The following is an 18,301-nucleotide window of genomic DNA, read 5'->3' on the forward strand; positions in this document are numbered from 1 at the left end:
CCAATTTAAACTTTAATACTTTCTACGTCGCGTTTCAAAGGCTTTACGCAGCATTTATTCTGCTTTTGACACAAACCCAGAACTCCATGACGAGCTGAGCCAGGCCCGGCAGACGGCAGGTGATTTGGAGTCAGCGGAGAGAACCGCTGTACTTTCTCACCGTGCCAAGTTTCCTGCGTAAAGCGTATAATTCCACTGTTTGAGAGCTGCCTTCTCATCATCTCCCTCATTTTCCCCTCAGACTCGGAGGCGAGTCCCGGCTCCGACGGAGAGGGTCTGGCCGAAAGGACGTCGTGCTCCTTCGGCTCGCCTGACGAACTGGCCCCCGGCCCCTGCGAGCCGTCTCCGCCGGCCTCCATGGAGGAGATCCAGGTGGAGCTGCAGTGCGCAGACCTGTGGAAGCGCTTCCATGACATCGGCACGGAGATGATCATCACCAAGGCGGGCAGGTAGGCCGGACGCACAAGCGCGCACACGTACAGCTGCTGGAAGTAGGTCAGACGGTCTGCGTGTGGCTCTGCGGCAGACGCATGGCGCAAACAGACTGTGCGCTAACTGTGCGTTAAAGGCGATTTGCGAACTTTTACGCGCAACGGCTTTTTTTTTTTTTCATATTAGGCGATGAGAAACAGCCAAGTGTGATCCTCATCAATGAGTGATTAAAATAAAAAAATAAAACAATTCCAATGAGGTCAGATTATGACAAAACACAGATCAACACTCAGACACACATTCTTAATCAGACCTAAAATCTGCAGGCACACACACACACACACACACACACACCTCTGAGCTCTGTTTGGAGGGTGTTAATGTGTTGCACATGCAGGCCGCTCTGTTGTGTTCAGGCCTTCATGACGCGGCAGGTTATTCCTGATGTCGGAGAACAAGCAGAGCTGCTTCTAATTAATCTTTCTGTAACATGTTCCGGATTTTTCTCGCTCTCTCGGGCCAACAGTCCAACCTCAGAGCGAGCGCAGGAGTTGACCTGCGGATCCCGCAGGAAGGACCTTTTCCCGCAGCCTGCTCCGCTCCCCGCGCCGCACATTTCCACCAACACCCTCCTCTGTCCACAGCAGTCAGCGAGACTGACATCAGGCCCAGTGTTCACCGCGACAGGATCTTTATTATCATGTTGATTCTTTAGTGCTTAAATTATTAAACGTCAGTGAGGTGAGATAAATCTTTACATTTACAACTAAAGTTTACTTTTAGAAAAAAAAAAGTTTATTGGATCAAAAGTTTCTTGATCATCACGGGGTGTTTGAACTTCTTCAGGATTATTATATTTCCAGGACAAAACTGAAGAAGCAGTTGTGGATTGTTGTCACTTGTGTTTACTTTGTAGTTATTTACAAAGACGATCCAGCGGAGGCGCTTGATAACGTGTGTTTAGTCTCTGTGGAGGACAATGAGGCGTTTTATGTGCGGAATATTTCGTCTCGAAAAATGGCTAAAATGACACCTGATGACCTAAACACACAATCATTTAATTGTATTAGTTTGTGATGTATGAAATATATGTGGCAGATCTTTGTATTTCAGGCCAGCTCACCCAACAAAAATAAATATTCTTATTTATTTTTTGATAAATAAAATAAATATTTATTTTTCTGTGCGCAGCTTCAAACGAGACTAAACTCGTGTTTCAGTTTCTCGTCTCTTCTCTGATGAAATGAGCTCAGATGTCGCTCTCCGCTCCTTCTGGACTACACTCGGCTGTTTTTTTATGAATTGAGTTTAAATTGGTAATCAGCTCATAAATAGGGCAACAATCAGTTTGCGCTGAAGCAGAATGGAGGCGGACACGACCGTCGCCGTGCGTATTTCACGGCCTGCTCATAATAAGCCCATAAATCCAGAGGAGCAGGGGAGCGAGCGCACAGCCCTCTTTTCTCATTAGGCAGGCCCGGATTTACGAGCTTTAAATGAAAAGGGAAAAATGCGGCGTTTGAAGTGCAAAATGAGAAATTAAGTTGAAATGTCTCCCTCTCCACATATACACCGTTAATATAGATGTTTTTTTTTCTCTTTTTTTAGACTTTAATTTTCATGAGGTTTGCATGAGCTTAAAGTTTCAGCCGGCAGCTTCAGAATGGGAGGAGCTGCCTGCTTAAAATATTTCAAGAAGAAAAATATATTTGTTTATACATCTATAAATACACTTTAAACTGTTTTAAAGTGTTGTGATAAAAATACATTCGACAACCACATGATGAAAACTTAATTGTGCAAAAGGCAAAGGTCAGAGGTCACAGCAACCTGACATTATGGATCGAAGGATCTCCCTCTGCTGAAATGATGAAGATGAAGATGAGCTGGGTCGAGAGACTGGGAGGATTTTTCACACTGTGAAAAGAGAAAATCAACATGATAAAATGTTTTTAAGTAATGACAGAGAACTCACCAAGGCTCGGTGTCAGATAACGTTGTTGTGGAAGCATTATACGTAATATATTAAAATACCAAACTCTAGTTGGAAAGGGCTGAATCTCCTCTGATTCAACGGTGGTTAACGCACTGAGAGGAGACTTTACACTTTATAAGCTGCAAAACGTCTGGCTGGATTTCAGTCGCCGTTAACGTGAAACTGCCTCCAAACCAAACGCAGAAATGCACCTAGAAAATTAATTTCCATGATGGTTTAAATGTTCTAATTTGTATATTTTTTAATTTCCATAGTAGGACCCTTTCAATGAACAGACTAAAAATGCGTGTGTGTGTGTGTGTGTGTGTGTGTGTGTGTGTGTGTGTGTGTGTGCTGTCTGTATGATGGGCTCACTCAGCGCTGCACAAACATCAGTGTGTTTACATCAGTCTGGAGGCTGTTCAGATGAGCGACGTGGCCCCCTCCTCATGTCAGCGATTAAAGCCTGACTCAGTGCTGGCGTTAAGGATAAAAAATGCAGCTAATATTTAAAAATGTTTTTTATAACTGGTTGTGAAATGTCACCAGTTTGATTTTCATTAAGTGTGTATCGAGTGATGAAGACACAGCTATAGTTTTGTCGTCAGTGGTGGAAGAAGTTTTTAGATCATTTACTTTAGAAAAAGAATCAAAAGTTTCAGTCCTAATCATGCAGAACGCACCTTTCACAGTGTTATGGCATATTATGTTGTTCCTTTTTATCACTTATGAAGAGATTTTAATGTTGTTCCTCAATGTACAGCACATTTTAGATACTGTGTTCACTACTGTGCAGATTGGTAGTGTAGTACTGCATTATATCATATAAGAATATCACATATTTAAGTAAAAGTAACTGTAAGTGTTAAAAAGTAAAGTACATTGGTTCCCTCTGACTTGTAGTAAAGGTATATAATAACATAAAATGGAAATCCTCATTTAAAGTACAATTATATCAAAAAGTACAGTACTTGACTAAATGTACTCAGTTACATCCCAGCATAGTTTGTCATTTACCAGTAATTTCAGTAGTTATGATCATGTATCAGTCTACTGTGTAGCTTGCAGACATCTACAGTATTAAACCTTGATATAAATGATCGCTCAGAGTGACGACCTGCAGCTCAGAGGCTTTTCATCCGCTGGAAACACTTGTAATGGTCTTTGCTAGTTAGGAATTTCTCTTGTGATTTAGTGTGTGATAGGGTGACCTGGTGTAAAATGGCACAAATTAAAGTATTTTCAATCAGTATAAATAATTTGAATGTTGATAGTTTTTTAGGTTTTTTAATGTAAAAGATAATTCAGGTCGTGTACATGACCGATACTACTATATACTTTTCCCCCTCTCACATCCATTAGTTAGAGAAATAATTCTTTTTCCCCTGTAAACTGTTGTTTTTCACTGTGTTTTCCTTTTCCCGTGTTATTTCTCAGCATTTTTGTGTTTGTCATCATCAAAACTCTTATTGTGACAAGAAGGGAAACACTTGCCTCAATACAATACTAGTTTTACTATTTTTATTTTGGCCTCAGTTTCCTCCTTGAAAACAGCAGAAAACTGACATGAAATCTCTTATTTTATCTGATTTGAGTTGATTGTACACATATTTTTTAATTCTCCTAAACTAACTGAATGCGGCTATGTAACAGTCTCTTAAAGTGAAAAGCATTAATGTTCCTTTATATGTTAAGAAAATTCCCCTAATTCTTGAGCTAAACATATACTTAAAAACCGTCTTGGATTAGCTGAATGTGCATCGTCCCACAGCTGCACAGTGACGCTAAACATGTGATGATCTCATAGAATATGAAGCATCGCTGTAGATTAAACTCACCAACAGTATAAAGGAGTTAAAATGAGCTCACCATTAAACATTTACAGCAGTAAAATGACACATACACAAGAATGCAGCAGTAATATTAATCCAGTATTTTAGTATTTTACTGATACTACTTACATACTTTTATTTAAGTAAGGTTTTGAATGCAGGACTTAGTTGCAGTGTGACATTTTCACAGCGTAGGTATCAATACTTTTACTCATGTAAAGGAACCGAACTCTTCTTCCACCACTGCCTCTAAATACTATTAGTGTTGGGGGTCAATCTGCCATCTTACAGCTGCTGGTTTCAGTGTTTCAGAGGACTTTTTGGCAGCTGTGTTTCACCTGAATCGATTATTTTAATTTTTTAAATTCAATAGTTACTTTCAGATGTTTTTTTTAAATGTTATTTATGGACATTCTTAATTGACAGAACAGAATGACAGGGACAGAAACAAGTTTTAGCTGATCGGATTCATCAGTGTGTGTTGTCTTTCACCCCTTCAGGAGGATGTTTCCTGCCATGCGAGTAAAGATCGCCGGTCTGGACCCTCACCAGCAGTACTACATCGCCATGGACATCGTGCCCGTGGACAACAAGAGATACAGGTACCTCCTTCACACTAATGTATGACTGGGAGTGAGTGGCTGTGCTGGCGGAGGTTCCTCTCTGAAGGCAGTCACAGAAAAAAAAAGTGTAAAAACTTCTTTGCACATTTTAGTTACGTTCCTCACCATTCACTGACCGTCCACATGCAGAGATGCATCCCAGAGTTCCTCCACTAAACTGCTGCTAACCCAAAATGATTTCATTCTTTTGGGTTTCGGTGGGAAGGTTAATGTCCCGCGATGACCTAAATGCTGTTTCAGTTGCCTCTCAGCCAGGACAAAAATTAAACCGCGGAGAAAACGCTGAGTAACTGCGTTTTTTCACGTACATGAAAGAATGTCAAATATACAGATGCTGCACACCAGCACAAAACAACAGCTTTCAGCCACTTCAGTGAGACAACAGCACTTCTAAGAAATCCTTTTAATAAATGCACAGCTGTACATAATATGCACATGCACAGCCATATCTGTGTGAGCAAGCCCCCCCCAACTCTCCCGCCGCTGCAGCTGGACACAAAGCTGTGTTTTCCTGGATGGATCTCAAATGTCGGCTCGAGCATAAACATATTGACCTAGTTGGATTATTCTCATCTGCATGCCATTTCTCATGTTCGAGTTGTACGTAACAGGATTTGGACCAAAGATCCTCCAGCCTCTTTCATTTTTCAGATTTCTCATAACTACTATGACTGGTGTTCCTGTCTTCTTCTTCTTCTTCCTCTTCCTCTTCTTCTTCTTCTTCTTCTTGGCAACACAAAAAACCTAGTTACTCCCATCATTTGCATCAGTGAAGTGAAGCGAATGTGATTAAAGAGTGCATGTGCTGGTGGAAGGCTTGTATATGATGGATCTCTCTGGATATGCAATAAGACTGATATCCTGGCCGACAGTACTGGTCCCTGAAGTCAGAGCCAGAGAGAGGAGATTGAAAAGTATTCATCATCCCACAGGCTGAGCAGCAGAGCCAGAGGCTGCCTGCAAATAGGATAACTCTCAACATTCAGGTCTAATGACGGAAACGGGGAAAAAAACAAAGTCGCGACGGAGAGATTTGTGATGCAGCACATATACCTGCTGCTGGAGGGTTTGACTGCGGTTACTTTTATGGCTCAGTTTAATACTTTTAGGTATCATGACAGAAATGAGGAAGTGAGATTAAGACGAAGAGAGAAATGTGTTTACCTGTGTATTCAGCGGCTGCATCCGGGTTTATAGATGCTGATGCAGATACAGGCTGTTACTGTGTCTGATGAAGTGATAATGTGGCAAATAACCCAGAGCTGCCTCATTACAGTTAAAAAAGAGAAACCTGAAGCTGCTGTTTTTGTATCAAAGCTGCCAGTAGGCAGTTTTTTTTTTTTAAACCCTTTAATTTAAAATGAATGATTTAAGTTCCAATTACCCTTTTATTACGCTTCAATGGAGGCGACAGCCGTGGCTTGAGGCATTATGTTTTTGGGTTGTCTGTCCGTCTGTCTGTCCTTTTCTTTTTTAGTTCATATGTCAGTGAAGTCTGAACGGATTTTTTTTTCAAATTTGGCAATAAAACGTCCACTTGGACTCAAGAATGAACTGATTATAATTTGTTTTTGGTCATACATTAAAGGTGCACTCTGTAGTTTTGGGAGATAAATTCTGATCAGAAGAGAAAGATCTTCACTGACTGAATTTTCTGCCTGACAAAGTAAATAAAAAACTCTCTCAATAACCGCCAGTTTTTATACCACAGTACACCTTAAAACTGGTATACTGCTGCAACCCTAAATTCCACAATTCATACAGTAATTATAGTAAAATGTCACACCAGTGTTTAACAGGATAAAATTATGACATTTTATATCCCAAAGGTTAAAGGTCAGCTTCTCTGTGACATCATAATGTTCTGTAAAAACACTTTTCTGGCCATTATCCAACACCATGACTCCATGATTGTGACCATATTTTACATTTGGTCAGATACTGAACAAGTGACAACAATCTTGGATGTGCACCTTTAAACTGTGCTGATTGTAGAGATCTTCTGTGCTGCCAGGTTGAACATGTATGTGAAGCATCCACACTTTAAAATGCGATGCTTTATTGGTGAAACACGTGAGCACATACAAGGAATTTGACTGTTTTTGTTTCTCTCAATAATTTACACAGTCACAGTTACAGCAGTAATCCAGCACAAGCTCACGGGTTTTGCTGATATTGATCTTTGGTGACTGTCGTTGCACCATGTGATGAAGCTTTCTATCAGTCCTCTGTACTCCTCTGTTAAAACAGTCTCTAAGTGAAGACTGTGAATACCTTTTATTATATTCCTTCAGAGTGCACATATTATATGAGTCTGCACAGATATGGGTGGAAAGTGCAACTTGACTGGTTGGCAGTAATTCTCGTGGTTATTGTCAACACATCCCATACAAACGACCAACAATAAGTTGGGGCCAGTCCAAAGGTTCTGCTGCCACGCGGCTGCAAGGGTCTGCCTCAAAGAAATGTTGACATTTGCCCGAGTCCAGGAGGGTCCTGGTGACCCCTGTGCAGATGTCTGTGCGCTCCCCATTATTTATGACCGGGTGCATGTGTCCACACAGGGTGACCTTCTGCACTACAAGCGTGTCAACTGCACACACATTACAAACGTAAACTGAACACTTGATTCGTTCATTATATTATCCTATGTTGTAGCCCAAATTGTAGGATGTATAAAAGCATGTCCGCTGTCTGTGTGCAAGTCTGTGTCCATAATGGAGTATGATCAGGGCTTTATATTTATATTTGGCAGTCTGTTGAGTATTTAAGGCTTCTAAATACAGAATCGAAACCTGATATCACTCAATTTGATTGACAGCTGTTTTAGTACATTAAAGCTAAATAGCTTGTTTACACCTGTGATACAGATAAATGCCACAGTGAAGACAGCCTTTATGTTATATCATAAAGGAATGGAAACACACAAAATGTTTACTTTTAAAATTATTGATATCATCTTGAAATAAAATTTGAATGCAGGTCTTTTACTTGCAGTATAGCATTGATTTCATTGTAGTCATCCACCCTAAAGGATTGTTGTGTTTGCTCTTTAATTAAACTCTGATGAAGAATACATTTATACATTCTCAAAAACCCTAAATACAAATCTATACCCACACTGAAGCTGAGTAACACCAGACCTATTAACTATCCCAAAAAACACATATCCAGAAAAATCCAGAAAATAACATGGATGCATGTCTTTGAACACCACTGGGCAACAAGTTCTGTGTGTGTGTGTGTGTGTGTGTGTGTGTTTTAAAGGCCTACATGGCCTTTCTTGGCAGCTGGTGAGCATATTTGAAGGTTTTTTAAAGTTCAAGACATAAAACATGTTTACAGGGAGTTAGTTTTTTTGTTTTCATGCCTTGCTGTGTGAGAGTGACTAGATTAAAGGCTGAGCCTGCCACAGCTACGGCCCCACTCCTCCAGCAAAACAAAGCCCTGTCATCTCTGTAGGAAATGGAGAATAAAGGCTCTTCCCCCTCGTGTCAAGTCAAGTCAGATTTATTAAGGAAAAAAAAGAAATTTGTCAGAAAGAAATTAAAGTCTGTATGAAAACATCTTATAAATATGAAGTGACTTCTGCTTTGTTTGTATGTAGTTGAGCCTCCTGCATCCTTCACTTCATATGGTTGTTTATTGATGTAAAGTTTTCCACCAGTGCGCAGCAGACGTTCTGCCCTGCCACCTCTCCCCGCTCTCCCACCAGCGAACCAAGACATCATGGAGGATTTTTAGAGGCCAGAAGGTCTTGTAAAATTAAATAGGATTTTCTTCCTGGCTGGGGAATTTACCACAGGCCTTTGCAAACTGAGCTGGGAGCTGTCACTGGTGTGTCTCACAGTCCTCGGGAGTTTGGGGTCTGGAAACACGGTCTTTATTGGAATCGACTTGCTTTACTTGGGATCCCTGCCCCTCTTTAGGAACGTCTCATTGGTACCGCGCTCATTAAATCTCCATATATTACACTTCTTTTATGTGGACAGTCGCTCGGTTTGCTCCGAGCTCGAGCCGCTGAACGTGGAGCTGTCTGGCTCCTCAAAAATACCTCATTCCTCCAACTGTGTGCCAGAGCATGTTGTCGTTCTGCTTTAACACACACACACACACACACATACACACAGTCAAAAGGGATAAACACACACAAACACATTTACGAGCATTTCGTTATGTTTTGTACTTCTAACCTTAATCCAGTGAATTCAAGTTGTGAACTTGAACTGGCCCTCTACAGAAGTGAAGAGTGGAAAAATTACATCAAATTTCATTTATTTCTCCTTTTTATCTGTTTTTTGAGGACATTCAACAGTTTTACAAAGTGTTCCTGAGCCCATGTAGTCATCTCCTTCATACAATCGTGTTTGACCAAGTGTTGAACCTCACCCCATCCTTGCTTGTGAACGACTGAGCCTTTCGAGGATGCCCCTCTCACACCCAGTCATGATACTATCAGCTGTTACTAATGAACCGGTTTACCTGACAAATGTTCCAAACAGGTGTTTTTGGAGCATTACACAACTTCCCCAGTCTTTTGTTGCTCCTGTCCCAACATGTTTAAATTTGCATTCCTGGCTTCAAATTCAGAATGAGCTGATACTCACAAAAATCAATGAAGTTGGTAAGATCAAACATTAAGTTTATCGTCTTTGTCCTGTTTTTAATTGAGTTTATACCAAAAAGGATTAGAACATTACATTCCACTTTCTTTATATTTTACTCGGTATCCCAACTTGAATGGATTAGAGACCCAACATTTCCCCCATTAGCGAGCACTTGGCGACAGTAGCGAGACCAAACTGCCTTTTAACAGGCAGAAACCTGGAGCAGAACTGGACTCAGTGGTGGGCGGCCATCTTAATTCTAACCTTGATCCAATGACCTCAAGTCATAATTTGAAACAGACTCTGTGTAAATAGGAACTCACTGATTTGTCACTTTGAAAAAATTTCTCATTCAGTATAGAAAGACAAGAGCACATGCACCTGGTATTCAGACACAATTGAGAACACCGTGAAAGGGGACAAACATTCCCCAGCTCCTAACCCCGATCTTGTCCTTAACCCCACTTCTTAAATGTCCAATATGTAAGATTGTTGAGTCTGATTCCCATCTCGTCAAATATTGATGCTTTGGGTTGGTAGGTTGGGCCAGACACCAACAATTTAGACTTTTCTATCAACTTTTTTACAAATTGGTCCTTTAACATACATTTACACTGACCTCACCCTAATCCTAATTCCAACCTTCATCCAATAAACTCATATAGGAATGAGTATGAGATGTGATTTAATTTTTCTATTTCACCTTTTCAAGACATTTGGTCTTTGTAAATATCGGATGAAAGGATCACACACACACACACACACACACACACACACACACACACACACACACACACACACACACACACACACACACCTAAGGACCAACTTCCAACAAGAAACACACACTTAAATTCAGATAAAAGACACAGAAACACACCCATTGGCATTCATGTTTCTCTACTTGTGAGGACAATCATTGAACTCTAACCCTAAGACAACTTTAGGGTTCTAACCTTGATCCTATAAAGATTAATCCTTGTCTTAAAGTGCATCTTTGTAGAGATGAGGACCAGCACAATCTAATCTATCTCTCTTTGTGAGAGGACATTTGGTCCTCATATGTAGAAGAATTTAAGATTGCACACACATGCTCACACAAAGCTGTTGGTCTTCTCTCGCAAACTCTGAACACACACACCAGTCAACCCTGAATGGTAATTCAATAGCAATATTTACTCTGTCAGTACAGTAACCCAATATACAGCCTGGGTTTGGCAAGTGTGTGAATGTGTGTGTGTTTTAATGTGCATGCCTGCCTGTGTTACAGTATATGTGTGATGAGCTGAGAACACACACATCCACACACACATTGACAACCTGTTTTTGCTCTCTGATTGGTGTGTGTGTTTATCCCAGTGGGTGTAATTGTGTGTATGTGAGAGGAAGAAAGAGGGAATTATTACAGTGTGCATTGCAGTTTGGATTATTCAGCTGTGTGGTTTGCAGTTGGCTGAGTAGGGATCCCCCCCCCCATCTGTCCAGTAAGAGTGTCACATAAAGTCCGGTCTTTATTGATCGTGCCGGTGCCAGATGGCAGATTTATGGAAGATGAAAGCGAGGCGACTAATCAGATTTCCAGTCCTGTTTGGGGCTAAAGTTTCCTGGTTCCTTAACACTTTCCCTGCTACGCTGAGCGTAACCCTAAACAGCACTCCAAACAGGAAATTACAGAAACGCCTGGTACCCTTTGTGGCTGTATATTCATGCGAGTGTGTTAAGGTCAAAAGTCAGAGCTGTGTGTGGAGGTGTGTGCTTGGTATTATTATAGTAAAAATGAGGAACAGGTAGTTAAGTGTTCTTTTTGTAGTTAGTTGCCCCATGTTTTACTATTTAACAGTGTAAGACATTTTCAAATAAATGTGTATGGCTATTTAACGTCTCTATATAATTTACGTATATACCACTTTAGTATATGAATCAAGTGGATTTCAGGGGGAGTTTTTCTTTATCTGTATTGAGGGTCTTATTATGGAGGGTGTCATATGCTGCACAGACCAGTTCCTTTAAAATCCTGGGTCTTCAACAGAGGGTCCGCAAACCCCAGGTTGTCCTCAGAGTTACTGCAGGGGGGCCACCGAATATTGTTCAAAAACATTTTGAAAGATTTTATTTTTTCAAATAAAATGAAAATACACATTAACATGAATCCAACATATGACTAGCAATAATTATTTTTGTTAAAATAAACACAACGTTGATTATAGTCTACCCATGATTACAAATGCAAATTACGTGAACGTGCTAACCTAGCTGTACGCTAAATCTCTGTGCCTGCCATAACAGCAGACTAGCTAGCTACCTCAGGCCGGTCTCATTCCCTGGTTGTTGAATATCAACATTTTGTCATGTCCCTTGGTGTAAAGTTTCCTGATAGGAAGACTTTTGCATCGCACACAGACACTCCTGGGTCCATTATGTGTCTGTTTGAGACACTGAAGGGTGCTACAAAGTGGCGTCATTATTTGATAACTTGGGATGAGAATGTGTGGTTAACTATGCATTTTTGAAACATACTGGCCAGTTAGCTGCACGTTATTATAGGGTATGCATCATAATCTAATTTAATATATTTAGTGGGAGGTCTCTGCTTGATCTCTCTATCAGCTAAAGGGCCCTTGGCCTGACAGACGCTGCAGACCCCTGCTTTAAATGAACACTTGCTGTGTGGTCGCTCCTTCCTGATACACAGGAAGTGTGTGTTTCTCATTTCCAGTCTATTTGAAATAAACTCAGCATGTGCAGCAACAGCCAACATGTCTTAAATAAATAAAAGAGCACACAGACAGAAAGATACATTTCACAGAACAAGACCTCTCTGGTAACACCTACACTGTGAATTATGGGAAAGATGCAGAAACACCACACCAGTGAGGGCCGGGGTGGGACAGCAGAAAATTCCTGAATATTTATGGCCTTCCAATATTGGCTATCTTTATTTGAACAAATAAAAAAAAAACAGTAAGACACAATACACTGACAGACAAAAAAGATTGTGCTGGTGAGAATAAAAACCCAAATGTGCTTATTAAGACAACTCACCATGTGGTTGTGGCAAAGCCTCCAGGAACACCTGTAGCGCCATCGTAGAGGTCGTACAGGTGATGACTACACTGTATATTGTGTAACAAACAAAAGAAGGAGAGAAACACCAAATAAAAGCTCTTGGTTGTGTGGTTGCATTAACAGGCCGTTTGCAGATGCTGCCTGCAGTTTACAGTGTGTGCCTCTCACACTCCCTGTGATAATCTCTCATTAAATAAATCAATTGGGTTTTAACCATACCAACATTAAAAACCTCTTTAGACGTGTAATATTCCCCGTAAGAGTTGTTTCTTGTTTCTGTGGCAACAAAGCAAATAAAAACTACAGAGATGCACATGAGGTCGATTAATCCCACAATGCAATGTGCTGCATTTTTGCAGGTGCCAGAAATTTCAGAAAATGGTCACTTGTCTCTGATTGGTGGAAATGAGTCTGTGACGGACAGTGATAGCCAGATGGATGATCCAATCACAGGCGAAGGATTTTTTGAAAGAGCCTGCCCTTTTCCAAACACTTTCTATGGGCGACATCCCAGATGGTTCTGTGTAACTGTGTAACACTATGCCTCTTTGTGATGATGCAAAATAATGATGATGGTTCATCAAGTTTTCTAAATGTCATTGCTCATTGTAAACTACTGAGGCTCTAATGTATAGGGAGGAGTGAACATGTGACACAGCCTCGAACAAACTCTCTTAAAATGACAGGCCACATCTCCAACACATCGCAGCCAAGATTTGATGTGATGTTTTTGTAATGTTATGTTCTAAATTGAAGTCTGGGCAAAAAGTGTAGACATGAAACCTGATTAATCTAATTCTTGGGTCTTTGGGATTTCGGGCTGGCTTGAAGACTATTTTCAGTAACATACCTGCTCTAATACTGTAGATTCTTTTACAAAAATAATGTTAAAAACACACTCAGCTGTTCACATACAGCAGACTTTACCTCCAATATGGCCGCCACAGGGTGTCTGTCAACATCCCGGATGCTATTTAAATGTGTATGTTTTTTTGTAGCAGAGAGAGACTACGTTACCTATATATACATATATGCACACACACACACACACACACACACACACATATTATTGCTTATATTATAATGTAATTATACATAGTGTGTGAGTGTGAGTGTGAGTGTGAGTGTGAGTGTGTGTGTATGTAATGGGGTGGTGCAGCCATCGGAGGCAATAACAAAAGGACCAAATGAGAGTTTTGTCCATGTTTCAGGAGTGAGTGATGACTTTGGCAGAGTTGCTACAGATAAAAACACTTTCAACTGAGTGCAGGGCCAGAACTAAAGGCAAACAGCTGTGCTTCACACTTGCTCTCCTCCACTTACTCTCAACCTCGCTCTCGCATTCTGTGTTTCTGTCTCCCATTCCACCATTTTTTCTCTTTCCGTTCATCGACATGATCTCACTCATTCTCTCCTTTATCTTTCTCGATGACTCTGTCCGACTGTCTTCATCTTGATGACTTCCTCTGTGCAAGCACGTCTTCATTTTCTTCTTTGTTCCTTCCAGTTTTGCATTTTTATTTCCTTTATTTCTTTCTTCCCTTTTGTCTTTTATTTGCTTTTCATATTTAAAAAAAAACACTGTGTGTGAGTCCCTTCTCGCTCTCTCTCTCCCCGCTCTCTCTCTCCCTGCTGTTTAATGGGCGGGACGGCCTGAAGTACCCCAAACTCGCACATAACATCATCAAATATTATGGCCGGTCTTGATTGAAACTATGCCGCTGAGTGTGTGACTACATATGGAATATTTTATGTTTCTCTTGTTCGAAATTTCAAGCACAATGAAAAAACAACAGCTGAGTCTTAAAAGCCGGTGTTGTGGCAACATGGTCGAGTGTTTTGGAGTTTGTTTTCCAGCCGAGTGAATAAAGCAGAGGCGCTCCAGCCTTTTTGAAATTCATATGACTTTTATAGTATGATAACACATTTAACCCTGAAGTAACCTCATGGTTGTCATCGGAGTGATACTGTACATGCATAAGAGAAAAATGAAAACTTTGTCGTAGGATGGCATTATGCTTCTTCAGTTTGTATTAACATTTGAAATATAACTAAAGTTTTCAACAGATTGGGAATGCAGAAGACAGTAATTTGGATATATGACTGTATACAACAAAATATATATGTAAAAAAAGAGGTTGTTCAGCTTATTTTGTGAGCAGATCATGTTCACCTTTATCTTTTTTTATACTTTGGATGCATTTACATTTAATAACATGATTTTGTTCATTCTTACAATATTCATACCCTTTATATTAAAGAAAAAACATACTAATATTTAAATTACTACTCCTAATAATCAAAATGATAATGAAGTAAATTAGAGAAAACATTGAGAAAAGTAAAGTAAGTTAGTTTGGTGGTTACATATAGAGTATCCATACAGACATTTACATATGAACATGTCACCTGCACATACATACACACAAATACAAGATTAACTAAAAATAAAAAAAACTCTTCAAACTCTTCTCTGCTGACTCCGTCAATATTAATTAATTGTGTTCAACAAATTCAATCCATTTATTCCACTTTTTCAAATATTCTAACTCTTGATTTGTGATTAAATAAGTTATTCTTTATTTTTTTAAAATTGTGTTCACAGTTGTCCTCCAATTATTAAATGAAGACGCTAACCAGCTCCTTGTTATGTGCTACCTGTCTATTTCTAATCTAGGTTCAGGTGGTGATTTACCTGACCCTAATGTATTTTGGCTCAAGTTTAATTTGTAAAATCTTTACAATAGAACTTAAAAGTGGTACCAGATCACTTTTAGTGTTGGGCAGAAAAAGAAAAAAAAAAAAAAAAAGCATGCTAATGATTTGCATTCTTTTCGCTACAGCTTCTCTCAGTCTGATTTGATGGATGTCATAAAATTTGATTTTACTTTCAGGGTGTCCAACTCTCAGAATCTGATGTCTTATGTATTGCTTCACCTGATTTGAGGTGTGTCAGTGCTTAAGCCAGGTTCCCTGTTCTTGTCTTTCAGATACGTGTACCACAGCTCCAAGTGGATGGTGGCAGGAAACGCAGACTCCCCTGTGCCTCCGCGGGCCTACATCCACCCGGACTCTCTGGCCTCAGGAGACACCTGGATGAGACAGGTGGTCAGCTTCGACAAGCTCAAACTCACCAACAACGAGCTGGACGACCAGGGACATGTAAGGGACCTTTTTTTCTCTTTATCTTCAGAACTGTGAATGTTTGTACATACTGTTACTACATCTTTCATCGTGACAAGGAAACATGAATGATAAATTACACATTGCTTCATGAATGCATTGACTGGACAACACTATTCAATACTTTAAGTTGCACCCTACAAAATATTAACACACAAACAACAGAAGATAACTAATGAAAAACAAAAATTTCCTGTATGGGTTTATATCATATGTAGTGCTATCACTGGACAATATATGCAATGCAGTAGTAGAAATGCGTCTCCCAGTTGAGATCTGGCACCACAGTTTGCCCTGCAGGAGCTGTCCCTTCGTGTCTCAATATATATTTTCAGGGCAGGTTAATCAGCAGTTCAGGGCTGGATTCTTGTGTGATCTTGAGAGTCCAGCTGCCTCACACGGTAATATGATCCGGGCTGCTTACCATGATCTCACGTGATGTTAGAGTGATAGTTGGTGGATGAATGCTAATGATTTTTATATTGCGCTGACTGAAGTCCTTAAAATACATAACTCTTTAAATGATTTTTTCTCATTTGGAACTTAAAGCTCTGTTACGATGAAAGATTTGTGATGAGATGAGTTAAAACTTGCAACTACTTGCAATTCTTTCCAGTCTGCAGCGTTGTGAAAACCAATACGACTAAAAAGAGCAACGTTTAATCTCAAGAGCAATAACTCATAACTCATAATATTTATAGCTGGATATAATTTGTAGCGTCTTAAAGTATGAATGAGCACAGTGATAGTGAGTTACTTGCTACAGTCGCATTTCTACTAACGATGAAGCAGCAAAAATGAAAAGTGTGTGCTTAGTGAGTGTGTGGTTTGGGTGAGTGAGAGAGAGCGAGCTACAGAGAGTGACAGTGGAGGAAAAGCAGTGAAGCCGTCAGTTAAGCAGTAGATTTAAACCTAAAGCTTGTGTCATACAGAAACAGCTGTTACCCCAACAAACTGAAAAAAGTCTGTGATGCAAGAATAAACAGTTTGATGGGAGTGCTGTCCTTTATTTTTGTTTTGTTTCTCCGACCAAAAGCGCCATTTCGACCAGCTGACAGTTTAAAACCGACTTCATCAGCTAACGCTACGAGGCGCTGATTGGCTGTTGAACCAGGCGATATGCATTATGTTCTAAAGCCAGCCAATAGTGACTCGACAGGCTGGTCAGCTGGCTCGGGCCAACCTGAGTTGGACAAGTTCATACCACTGCAACTTTCCCCAGCAATGTTTTAAAACGGGTTCTTCACGTCATGAATCTTTGGTCTGAACTGGGCTTAAAGTTTCCATTTTGAAGGATTGTTGGTTTCACAGTTTTGAGTCTTTTGTATTTAACTCAAGTGTGCTCTGATGTGAGACAGTTGGTTTTGTTTGTATGTAAGTTGTAAGACAATAATTAAATGTGATGAAGTACAGAACAGTATGTTCTTCATTACTGTATCGTGAAATATACAATTACTTCAATATAAAGTTACATATACTGGGTTTGATCACATAGGTTTTGGTCACATCACCCACTCTATTTAATACTCACATTTCCTCATCCTGTGTTGCTTGTTCATGCATTATTTAACAAGTATGTTAAATTATGACCCCATCAGACAATATAGTCTTTTATTGAATATGTTTTATGCTGAACATTTTCATATTTTTCAACATGTTAAACCCCTGGAGCGACAGACCAATCAGATGTCAGTATTTGTTTTTTAATTACTGAATATAGATGGCGTCCTGTAACAGAGATGATAGTTATCTCAACCTCGGGTTTACATGTTAAAGTTGTTATACGTTAGTTTAATTTTTGTGCTCCGTGTAACTCCATGGTGCTGTGGACATGCAGGCAGCTCTGAGGCAGATTTTGGACTGAGATGTTTTTGATGCATTTCCTTGAAGGGAAAGTTGACACCATCCTTCATGGACTTCATGCTTTCATGGACCACAGAGCCATGAGACTTGTTCAGATTAGATTTTCTGCAATACGTGACAGACTGCTCTGCCACATACGGCCCTCCCACAGTCTGACTGTTTCCTTTTGAAGACGGTCCACCCTGTCTGAATATTATTAGGTTTGAGGATTAGCGTGGAGAGATATTAGAGCTCTGGGATTTGAACCCGTGCCCTTGTTTTAATATATAATATTCATTTCCTCCATGGCTCTGTAAAGCATTTAGTAATAAAATGGTTTCGTTAAAGGCACTTAATGATTGAATTTGATTTGTAGTGTGCTCCAGCAGCCACACCACTGAGCTAAAATTTGAGTCTGACCACAATCTGCCTGATTTACTGCCTTGCTTGTAGCCAGTTAACAGAGGTGGTGAGCTAAAGTAAGTCTCTTATTGGTTCTTGGCTGCTCTAAATGTGTAATGTGGCTTTCATAGGTGAAATATTTAACTGTAATGCAACAAGTTAGACCACAATTTGTTTGATTTACTGCCTTCCTTATGTATAATCAGCAAGTGGGCAGCAAGCTAAAGTGAGTCCCTTATTTGCACTTTATACTCGTCCATAGTTAGAAATGGGTTTCATGGGAAAGGGACAATATTAATTGGAAGAATACAGCTTAGCTTTTGATTGGTCCCTGATGTT

General features: G+C 40.0%; 1 protein-coding gene across 2 annotated transcripts in view; it reads left to right on the top strand.

Annotated features, from left to right (window-relative positions):
* The window catches only part of tbx15 (T-box transcription factor 15), a 48,624-nt gene that overhangs the window by 8,266 nt on the left and 22,057 nt on the right, over positions 1-18,301 (top strand). For both annotated transcript variants that reach the window (XM_084363020.1, XM_084363021.1), the window contains exons 2-4: positions 242-449; positions 4,740-4,841; positions 15,526-15,697. In XM_084363020.1, the coding sequence (XP_084219146.1) occupies positions 242-449; positions 4,740-4,841; positions 15,526-15,697 (482 nt within the window). The remainder of the gene's footprint in view (positions 1-241; positions 450-4,739; positions 4,842-15,525; positions 15,698-18,301) is intronic.

The sequence above is a fragment of the Pagrus pagrus genome (assembly GCF_965226575.1).
Source record: "Pagrus pagrus genome assembly, chromosome: 9".
In the NCBI taxonomy this organism is placed as follows: Eukaryota; Metazoa; Chordata; class Actinopteri; order Spariformes; family Sparidae; genus Pagrus; species Pagrus pagrus.